Source organism: Bos grunniens, chromosome 7 (genome assembly GCF_055505025.1).
Source record: "Bos grunniens cultivar Pamir isolate PY7600 chromosome 7, Bosgru_T2T1.0, whole genome shotgun sequence".
In the NCBI taxonomy this organism is placed as follows: domain Eukaryota; kingdom Metazoa; phylum Chordata; class Mammalia; order Artiodactyla; family Bovidae; genus Bos; species Bos grunniens.
Window position 1 is genome coordinate 11,704,761 of NC_141171.1, and position 10,563 is coordinate 11,715,323.

Consider the following 10,563-nt stretch of genomic DNA (forward strand, 5'->3'; position numbering starts at 1 on the left):
CTTGGGTTTTGCCATACCGTCTTCGGGTTGTTGTTATGAAAAAATAAAGCCGCAAAGGAACATTTTGACAGCCCAATAGAAGACCAGGTTCAACTGAAAATATTTGAATCCCTAGGAGCTTTGTACTTGGCATAGGAAAACCCCAGGCCTCAGTCTGGCCCCGTTTGTTTCCCACCCCAAGTCTGTCCTACACAACAAGGGGCCCTGTACATGTACCTAGGGACCCTGTCCCATGTACCCAAGCTCTTTCCTCGCTCCTCGGCCACTTTTTGGCCATCCTGAGTAGGATCTAGAGCAGGGAGGAAGGATTTAGTTGGGCACATTCCCTTTGTTCCATGGGGAACAGACCCTCTGAAGCAAGGAAGGGGCCTAGGGGACGTCCCTGGCGGTCCAGTGGTTAAGGCTGCAGGGGCCATGGGTGCGATCCCAGGTCGGGTGGGGTGAACTAAGACCCTGCATGCTGTACAGCTTGACCACAAGAGTGCTGGGGGCTGCAGCAGACCAGCCTGGAGAGTAGGAGATGATTTCCCCACGAGGATGGTTGGATAAAACACATGATCAGCTGAGAAAAAGGGCGCTGCTCCTTTAAGAAAGGGATGGTGGGAGGATTGAATAGGGATCTTCAAGACTTGGGTAAGAAGTTCTCTAGACATTTCTCATCACCACACTCCCCCAGTAATTATCACATCTAAGGGGCGTCCAGTGTCCTGGAGGCTATTTGATCGAAATCTCTCATTTTCGGAAAGGGGAAACTGAGGTCCAGAAAGGGAAGCTGCCCTGAGTTGTCCAGAGCTCAAGCCTTCTGGTTCTCATGAGGCACAGGCTCTGGTCTCCAGAATCTTCTGGTGGAATCAGCCCTTCCTCCTCACCCCAGAGATCAGGGTCCAAGAAGGGAGGGCAGTAGTATGTAAAAGCAGCAGTATTCGAAGGCAGGTTACCCTTGGTGGGCAGCCGGACTTGAAATGTCTAGGGTGCCAAGTAAAGGTGCTCTTGTCTGAGGGGGTTAGGGAGTCCCAGCCCTAGTCCACAGGCTTGACCAGGCATGTGAAAGTGCATTTGCCGGGAGGCAGCCGAGTGCAGCAAGGAGGCCAGTGGCTGGTAAATAATTGATCAGGACAGCTGATAGTACCTCCCCAGAACTGCCCGCCAGCCCCCAGCCCCCCTCAGCCCGGCCCAGGCTTCTCCCGCCTCCTGGCCCAAACCAGCTGGACCAGCTCTCCCAGTGCCCGCCTGCTGCCCCCCACCCCCAACTCCCGACAGCCAAGTCACAGCCTCCGGGGCACCTTTCGGCAAGCACCCGGGGTGGTAGGTCTGGAATTTGGAAATCAGAACGTGGGCTTCTGGGCAGAGATGGCCCTGCCGAGCCATGTGTGGTCTCTGGCCACACCCATGTAAGTGTCGGGGGTCAGGGGGGCCAGTGGGCAGGGCCTGGGAGGGGCTCATGGAAGACGCTGGCCTTCCTATGGGGGGACGGCGGGGTGGGGGTTGTCGCTGGTTAGAGCTCCAGCTAGCCTCTCCTAAGGGGGCCAGGAAGAGTGAAGGGCGGCTGGCAGCCAACCCTGCAGCCTCTTCAACGCCCCCCTCCCTAGAAAGTCAGGTGGGAGATGTGAATTCTCACCGCCTTGTTTTTTTGGGATTTTCCACTGGCAGGCTTCAAGCCCAAAGTCCAGCCAGAGGCGGGGTGGGGCTATGACTTGAATGGGGGATGGGGAATGTCAGGGTCTCTCACTCTCATATTTTGCCTCTAAATTCATCCTTTGGTGTCTGTGGTGGGAAGAAATGCTTGAGATCCAAAAGGAAAAAAGGTTAACAGTTCCCAAACTGGAAAAGAGGATTTCAACAGGGAAATGATTACCTGCTTAATGAAATGACCACCAACTGTCCCTGGCAGGGCAAAAAGCTGAAGATTTAGAAACAAGCAACATTGAACAAAGTATGCAGATTGTTTAATATTTGAGATGTGAAGGCCTTTGAAAGTCAGAGGATGGAGGGGGTTCCAGAGGTTTGTAGAGACTTCTGGAAAAGGGGCTCCCTCCAGGGACCCCAGTTGGGTCCCTCACTCTTTTGGGTTCCCCGTTGCATTATTCACCAACTACAAACCTGGTTGCCTAGCAATGGGAATCTGATCTCCCCCCACCCCCCCAGCAAGGAAGAGGCAGGGTGATTACATCTTGGGCCTGGGAGAACTGAGGGGGTACTTTAGCCTCCCCCAGGGCAAACCTATTAGCAGGGGGTCTGAGCTTCCTTTGGGACACCCTGTAAAGCATGAACTTCAGCATCCTGCCCTAATTGGAACTAAGACCCACCTCCCCAGGCTGATCTCTGGTCCCCTGGCTGTCAAGATGAAGATGCCTGAACTTCCATTTCTCCACAGTGTTCCCAGTATTTGGGCTCTAAGAGCCTTGAGTTCCAATCCTGACTCAATCACCTTAGACAAGTCTTCTGCCACTTCTCAGAGCCTCAGTTTCTTTTTCTGTAAAATGGGGACAGTAGTACTACTTACCTTTTAGGATGGTCGAGAGGGTTAAATGTTACTAAAGTTTTTTGAAAGTGAAAGGTGCTCAGTCATGTCTGACTCTTTGCGACCCTATGGACTATAGCCTGCCAGGCTCCTCTCTCCATGGAATTTTCCAGGCAAGAATCCTGGAGTGGGTAACTGTTGCCTTCTCCAGCGGATCTTCCCAACCCAGGTATCGAACCCAGATCTCCCGCACTGCAGGTGGATTCTTTACCATCTGAGCCATCAGGGAAGCCCCAAATGAGTTACTAGGAGTAAAGCATTTAACACTGCCCAGCACATGGTGTGCACTGGCTAATGGTTGGCTGATTTTCTTCTCAGTTGGAATGTCAACTCAGCAAAAAGTTGACTACAGTGTCTCAAGATTAGGGCAGGGAGGAGGAGGCGAAGATGGCTGCGGGAGCCTAGCGGAAGCCCGGAAGAGCACTTAGAGAGCTATATATAGTAAGTGCTAAATGCGAGCTCACTATTATGCCTTCATGGTGAAGCCAGAGAAGATCCGAGAGGCCCCACCAGAGTCTGGGCAATGAGGTTTAAGCTCATCTGATAGGATAGTGCTCAAATTAATAAATGTTTGAGGGCTTGCTCTGTGCCCACCCTGGGCTACGTATCAGGGCCAACAGGCAGATAGATATATCCTTTTAGATATTGGAAGCACCTCCATGTAGCTGGCACTCAGTGCATCTCTGTGATGGTAAGTTGTTGTGACGATGACTGTCCCCGACGTGCACTGCAGTACCAACCAGTCTCCAGCTTCCAGGGAGAGCCCAAATAGACTAGGGGTGCCCTGGAGGCTGAGCATTGGGAATCCTAGGGTGCTTTGAGGAGGACAACGATGGGAGAATTGCAGGTTAAACCTTAAACAGCAAGTCCCCCTCCCCCCATTTCGGAGTCCAGCACTAGGCAGTGTGACCTGGTGATCCTTGCCCCCTGGGAGGGTGGTTTGCAAGTGGAAGAGGCAGCTCTGGAGTTACCATGGCAATGGCATGTGTCCACAGCGAGATGGACACTTCTCTCCCAGACTCTCACCCCCTCTCTCAACCCGTACATAAGGGATGCTGGGTAACAGCCAAGGTCCAGAGAGGGTGTGGGTTTGGGAAAAAATACAGAGCATGTTCTGGCCTGGTGGGATCTGAGCTTCTGGGAATGGTTATTATAATTAATTTAAAACATTATTAGTCATGGGAATTATTTAAATTATCATTATTTTTCTTTTTGACTTGTGAGATCTTAGTTTCCCGATCAGGGATAGAATCTCTGCCCTCAGCAGTAAAAGCCCAGTCCTAACCACTGGACCATCAGGGAATTCCCTAAAATTATTATTAATATAAACCATGCTACTGTTTGGGGGGCACGATGTCCTAAGGTTTTTCCTGCATGGATAGATATTTCCCTGCAAGGGAATCTCTCTCTGCAAGGTGAGGAAGGGTCAAGCTATTCTGGTCCATTTTACAGATGGGGAAACTGAGGCTCAGAGGGGTGATGTCAAGCCTCAGAAAGGATTTAGCTCAGCCTGTCACAGCCTGGGCTCTCTCCCCCTCACAGGACCCCTGTCCTCTGCCCCGACTCCTCCCAGGTGCAAAGGAGAAATAGAGGAAAGTACTGGGTTTGGTTGATTTCCAAGCAGTTCAGGGATCTTGGCTCAAAGATGGGTGTTCAAGAGATGGGTCTGCTGAGGGTTGGGCCCCCGGGAGGCTCCTTTCGCAGCCCAAGCCGGCCGCCCCTCAACCCCGCTCCCCCTCAACCCCCGCCGTCTTCCTGCAGGCCCATGGCGGAGAGCTCCCTCTATCGGCAGCGACTAGAGGTCATCGCGGTAAGTGACGCCCTACCAGTGCGCTGCGCCCTGAGCCCTGGGCACCCCTCGCCATACCCAGGCCTCTTCCTCACCTCTTTCCTATCACAGGGAGCAGGCCTAGCGCTCTGAACGTGGGGGGAGCACCCTCAGCTCCAGCCGTGCCTGGAGCGCCCCACCAAAATCCTCAGGCCCCTCTGCTCCTCAGTTCTTCTGTATGATCATCAACATCCCCAGAATGGAGCTCTGCGGACTCCGCACTCTCAAATCGGCAGCATCTGTTCCATTCTTGAACCCTGTCTCCCAAACACACCATGTCTGAAACCCCCTCTCTCAGACCCCCATATCTGGACCTCATCTCTCTGAACCTCCATCTCTGAATCCCCATCTCACTAATCCTCATCTCTCTGGACCATCTCTACATCCTAGTCTCGCTGGATCCTCACGACTGCACCTCCATTTCCGACTCCCCACCTCACTAGCCCCCTCCATTGGATCCTCATATCTGGACCCCATCTCTCTGAATCGCATCCCTCTTAATCACTTATCTCAGACCCCTCCCCCTCTGGATTCCCATTCCCGGGGCCCTCCCCATCCACAGACCCCGCCCCCCTTCCGCCGGGGCGAGACCTCCGCAGCATCTGGGGCGCGGCCGGCCCCGCCCCTACCCGCTGCTGACTCAGCGCCTCCGCCCCTCAACCTTTTTCCCGCCTGGGGCCCCGACGTGTGTTCCGCTACACGGTGCGACTTGCAGCCCCGGGAGTCCCGGGAGCCCCCGGGAGCCCCGGCTAACCCGGCGGAGGAGGGAGGGTGGAAGGGGAGGCGGCGGCCCCGCCCGGCCCCACCCGGCCAGCGGGCAGCTCAGGGTCCTCTGTGCGCAGGAGAAGCGGCGGCTACAAGAGGAGATACGCGCGGCGCGCCGCGAGCTGGAGGAAGAGAAACTCCGCGTGGAGCGGCTCAAGGTTGGGGGCGGGCGGGGGCGCCTGCTTAGCCCGGGCAATGAAGTGGGGGTGTCTATGAGAGTCAGTTCTGGGAACCAAAGGAGCCTCTCTTTAGACATGGGGTTGGGGGAGTTGGTTCCAGCTTCGGGGATGGGCGTCTTCCCCAGCTTGGGAAGAGTGGTTGGTGGTGATGGGGGACGTTTGTTCCACCTTTGGGAAGATCTTGGGAACGTGTTTGTTCCGCTTTGGGGTAGAGAGGGGCTAAGAGGGACGTTTATTTCCCCTTTGGGGGTGTCTATCCCATTCTGGAAAAGTTGGGGAGATTGATGGGTGTTTCTTCCAGCGTGGGAAAGCTGTCGGCTGGGAACGGGGTGGCTTCCCACCTGGCATTATTAGGGCACGTATCCCAGCCTGAGGCAGAAATGTCTGTCCATCCACATGCCCCTTCTCATGGCCAGAGGAAGTCTCTCCGGGAACGCTGGCTAATGGACGGGGCAGCTGAGGAGCCAGAGCGGCCCCAGGATCCCACCTCACAGGACCCCCAGTCGCCTGAAGACCAAGCTCAGGCCCGCATCCGGAACCTGGAAGACAGCTTGTTCACGTGAGTAGGGCCCCCTGCCTGGTGGCTTTGCCTCTCTGACTAGGCCAGGCTCCTCTGCCTACTTCGCTGAGACTTCCGGTTGGGGGTAGCCCATTGAGCCTGGGGTCCAGGCTCCCAGCAGCCCCTTCTCTTCCCCAGACTCCAATCCCAGCTGCAGCTGCTGCAGAGTGCGTCCACAGGTGCCCAGCACAAGCCCTCAGGCAGGCCCACCTGGCGACGACAGGTGAGGAACTAGGGGATGTGACCAGCAGAGCTCAAAGCAGTACCTCTCCAAGCACAGTTGTTGTGTTTTTTTGTGACCCTGCATGTGGCTGTCTTAATTCCCTGACCAGGGATCAAACCCGTGCTTCCTGCAGTGGAAATGCAGGTACTTAACCACTGGACCACCAGAGAAGTACCCAAGCACAGTTTAGATCCTGGGTCCTCTTGTGGTCTTGGGCAAATTGCTTTCCATGCCTAAGCCTCAGTTTCCCCATCTCTAAAATGGGGATATATAACAATAGCACACCGCTGGAAGAGGCGTGAGAGAAGGTCAGTGAGATCATAGCTTGGTACCGGAAGCAGGCACAATGGAATGTTTTGATATGTTGTCGTGTTGTGTTAATCGCTCAGTCGTGTTCAACTCTTTGCGACCCCATGGACTGTAGCCTGCCAAGCTCCTCTGTTCATGGAATTCTCCAGGCAAGAATACTAGAGTTGCTATTTCCTTCTCCAGGGATCTTCCTGATCCAGGGATTGAACTGGGGTCTCCTGCATTGCAGGCAGATTTTTTATCATCTGAGCACTAGGGAAGCCCTATTTTGATATTTGATTGCCAATATGACCTAAATGAGGAAAGTAGTCAGAAAATGTTGTGGGGCAGGGTTGGGGCTGGGGGGCTGGGGCTGGGAGTTCCCTGGCGGTTAGGACTTGGTGCTTTCACTATAGTGGTCTGGGTTCAATCCCTGGTTGGGATTACTAAAATGATCCCACAAGCCGCACAGTTTGGCCAAAAAAAAAAAACAAAGATAAGAAAATGTGGGGATGTGTTCTCAGAATTCAGCCCCAAAAATGGGAAAAGGATCCCCATGAGATGGTCTAATAATTTGAGGCATCTCCATGATTTGAGGGGTTTGGGATTTTGTTTTGGTAATGCCTCTATTAAGATATAATCCACATGCCGTACAACATATGGGTCTTTGAAAACTAAGATGACTTTACTTAAAATCTGGCTCTCTGGGTTGTCCTTGAAGTCCATACCATAGATCCAGGAACATTATCCAGTATCCATAGATCCAGTAACTGATGCACCTGGCCACAGTAAGCTGTGGGTTTTCCACAGCCCCCATCTCTCCTTGATGCCTTACTTTGGCTCCCAGGTGCCTGTCTCAGGACAGAAGGGGAGAGGAGACCTTTGGACAGAGGAGGGTAGGATTGAGACCTATGAGGAGATCTGTGGGGTTTGGTTAAGGTGGTTGCATGGCCAGGTCCCCAGCTCCCCTCCCTGAGCTCATCTTTCCCTCCATCCCTTCCTCACTCCACTCCAGCCACCCTTGACCCTTTTGTATCCCTTGAACTTGCCTAATTCATTATAGCCTCAGGGCTTTGCACTTGCCTTTCCCCTCTTCCTGGAATGCCCTTTCCCACCTCTTGACTCAAGGCTGGCTCTTCTCACCTTTCAGGCCTTTTGGGTTCAGTGTCACCACCTCCAAGAGGCCCTCCTGCATCAATTTTTTTTTTTTAATACTTATTTGGCTGCATCAGATCTTAGTTGCAGCATGTGGGATCTAGTTCCCTGACCAAGGGTCGAACCGGTGCCCTGCGTTAGGAGCATGGAGTCTTAGCCACTGGACCACCAGGGAAGTCCCCCTCCTGCATTTTATACCTACAGGAGGCACCCCATCACCTCCCAGGCATTTCTTAGCCTTTTCCCCCTGCTATTACAGCCCTTCTCACTTCCTGAATTACAGATTTGTATTTTATGTTTATTACCTGCTTCCTTCCACTGGAATTTAAGTTCTAATAGCAAAAGTCTTAAGTATCCCTTAAGTGGGATTTCCTAGGTGACTCAGTTGTAAAGAATCCGCCTGCTGATGCAGGAGATGTGAGTTTGATCCCTGGGTTGGGAAGATCCCCTGGAGTAGGAAATGGCAACCCGATCTCATATTCTTGCCTGGAAAATTCCACGGGCAGAGGAGCCTGGCAGGCTACAGTTCACGGGGTCGCAAAGAGTCAGACATGACTGAGCACGCATGCATGTCCCTTAAGTAACCTCAGTAGCTAGCAGAGTAGATCCCCAATAGAGGGAGTGGCTGCATGGACACAGGATTGACTGGGTACATACGATGTGCAAGGCAGTGCAGCAGAGGGAGATAAGACAGGTGAGGAAGACTCATGGTTTGGTCCGAAAGTAATGGGGAGCCATCAGGGGAGTTTGAGCAGAGTAGGGGTGCTGGCATGCTGGAGGCTGGAAGTGAGATGTGGGCTGCCCTGACCTTGTTTCTGCCATCCCTGCAGGGTCACCGTCCTCTCTCCCAGCCCAACGTGGAGTCAGGTCCTGCAGGTGGGTGTTTTGAGGTCTGGGGATTGCAAGAGGAAGGGCCTGAATCTTACTCTGTTGCCCCATCTCTCCTCTTCCCTGACTCCCCCAGGCCAGACCGATCTAAACAAGAGAGCCTCCTTACCAGCCGGACCGGTGGGCGCATACCCGGAGTCCCCCTCCGAGCCCAGAACTGAGGCTGCCGGGGTTCCAGCAGCCCCGAGGCGGGTCCCTGGGGCAGCAGGGACCTCCTCAGAAGCCAATGGCCCCTGCCCTGGATCCAGCCCCCCTCTGGAGCAGGAGCCGAGTCAGGGGGTGCTAACACCTGAGGGGGCAGTGAATGAGGCCAAAGGAGGAGGCATGGTGAAGGTGGTGTGGGAGGGGCTGAGGCCCACAGAGGACTGTGCCATCGGGGCCACAGGCCTGGAGCTGGAGGCTAAGGTGGAGGAGATGGTGCTGGAGGCCATCGGGGACAGACAGGAAGCCAGCCGTCCAGAGCTCCCCTCATGGGTCAAGGAGGACAGGGCCATCACGGAGGTGGTCTGGGAGGGGATGGGGGGCACAGAGGGCAGTGACTTGGAGGCCATGGCGGAGGCAGGCAGGGGCCCAGAGGCCGTGCAGACCAGCTCCCTGGGGCTCCGGGAGGGATCAGGGGGAACAGCTCCTGGACAAGGTGCCCCCAGGAGCAGCCCTGATGGTGATGGGCAGGGGGTCTTTGGAGAGGAGGGGTCCTTCATCTGGGTGGAAAGAGTGACCCTCAGTGAGGAATGGGAGGAGCTGGAGGTGGAGGGGTTGGAAGGGCCAAAGGCACTGGGAAGGGAGGAAGAGGATGAGAGTCCATTGGGGGCGGAGGGCAGAGGCGAGGAGGAAACGTGGGAGGCGGAGAGGAGGCGGGTGGAGGGACCTGAAGGTGCAGAGAAGAGAGGCAGTGAGGGGAAGGCAGGCACGGAGCCAGAAGGAGCAGAGACGTCACTGGCGCTTGAGAGGAAAGGAAGCCCAGACTCCATGGAGCCAGAGAGAAGAGGTGAGGAACGCGTGGAAACAGAGATGGCAGGAGGTAACGAACCATTGTCAGCCGAAAGAAAAGAAGTTGAGGGACCTCTAGGGGCAGAGAGGGGAAGAGATGAAAAGCCATTGGGAGCAGAGCAGAAAGGAGGTGAGGAAAAGCTAGAGGCAATCCAAGAACCATTGGCAGCAGAGAGAGAAGGGGAGGAGTCACTGGCGGCAGAGAGAATAGGAAGTGAGAAGCCATTGGAGGAAAAGGAAAAAGGAGATGAGAAATCACAGAGGGTAGAGAGAATGGGAGATGAGGAGCCCTTGGAGGCAGAGAAAACAGGAGACGAGAAACCACAGAAGGTAGAGGGAACAGGAGGTGAAGAGCTACTGGAGGCAGAGAAGACAAGAGATGAGAAACCACAGAAGGTAGAGAGAACCGGAGGTGAGGAGCCATCAGAGGTAGAGAAAAATGAAGACGAGGACTCACTGAAGGTAGAGAGAATGGGAGGTGAAGAGCCATTGCAGACAGAGAAGACTCGCAGGGTCGAGGAAGAGCAGAGAGAGTCAGAAGAAGAAAAGGAATGTCAGGCAGAGGACGTGAGTGAGGCAGGGGCTCCCCCAGAAGCCAAGGAGGCGCCAAGGCCAGAAGATGAAGGACAGCAGCCCCAGGAGAAGCAGGAAGGCTCCCCAGAAGCAGAAGCAGTGAAGCCCCAAACTCCTGCTGAGGGCCAGGACCCCACTGGAGATGCCACCCCACTCCTGGCAGAGATGTCAGCTCAGGATCAGCCCGCTGAGTGCCAGCCACTGCTGCAGATGGAGGGGCCCAGGGCCAACCCCAGTGCCCGCCCCATGCCCACCTATGCGCCTGCCCGGCAGCCGGAGCCATCTGCCCCTCCAGAAGGTGAAGAGGCAAGCGGCCCTAAGCAGAAGACGTGCCAGTGTTGTGCGGTTATGTGAGCCCGTGCCCTCCACCCAACTCCCAGCTCCTCTCACAGCTACCTCGGCCTCTTGGCATCCAGCAGGCAGTCCCAGGCGCAGACGGGGCACCAAGGGACTGACCATGGCACCTGGGAGCCAGTTGGTCTACACGTCCACCTCCACCTGGGCTTCTGGACCCCTCACCCGCTGCCTGTGACCCTGGCCCTCTTCTGTGACAAAGCCTTTTATACTTGAAAATAAAAGTTAAGCATTCGGACA

General features: G+C 55.0%; 1 protein-coding gene across 3 annotated transcripts; it reads left to right on the plus strand.

The window, feature by feature from the left end:
* Positions 1-1,171: 1,171 nt before the first annotated feature.
* Positions 1,172-10,561, plus strand: PALM3 (paralemmin 3). 3 transcript variants are annotated; one of them, XM_086408849.1, is made up of 7 exons: positions 1,172-1,391; positions 4,283-4,331; positions 5,192-5,272; positions 5,710-5,852; positions 5,991-6,075; positions 8,349-8,394; positions 8,483-10,561. In XM_086408849.1, the coding sequence occupies exons 1-7, from the start codon at positions 1,351-1,353 to the stop codon at positions 10,321-10,323; spliced, it is 2,286 nt and encodes a 761-aa protein (XP_086264975.1). In that variant the 5' UTR covers positions 1,172-1,350; the 3' UTR covers positions 10,324-10,561. The 3 variants fall into 3 exon arrangements, with proteins under 3 accessions (XP_086264975.1, XP_086264976.1, XP_086264977.1); XM_086408850.1 differs by lacking the exon at positions 1,172-1,391 and adding an exon at positions 2,845-2,962; XM_086408851.1 differs by lacking the exons at positions 1,172-1,391; positions 4,283-4,331 and adding an exon at positions 4,422-5,051.
* Positions 10,562-10,563: the final 2 nt, after the last annotated feature.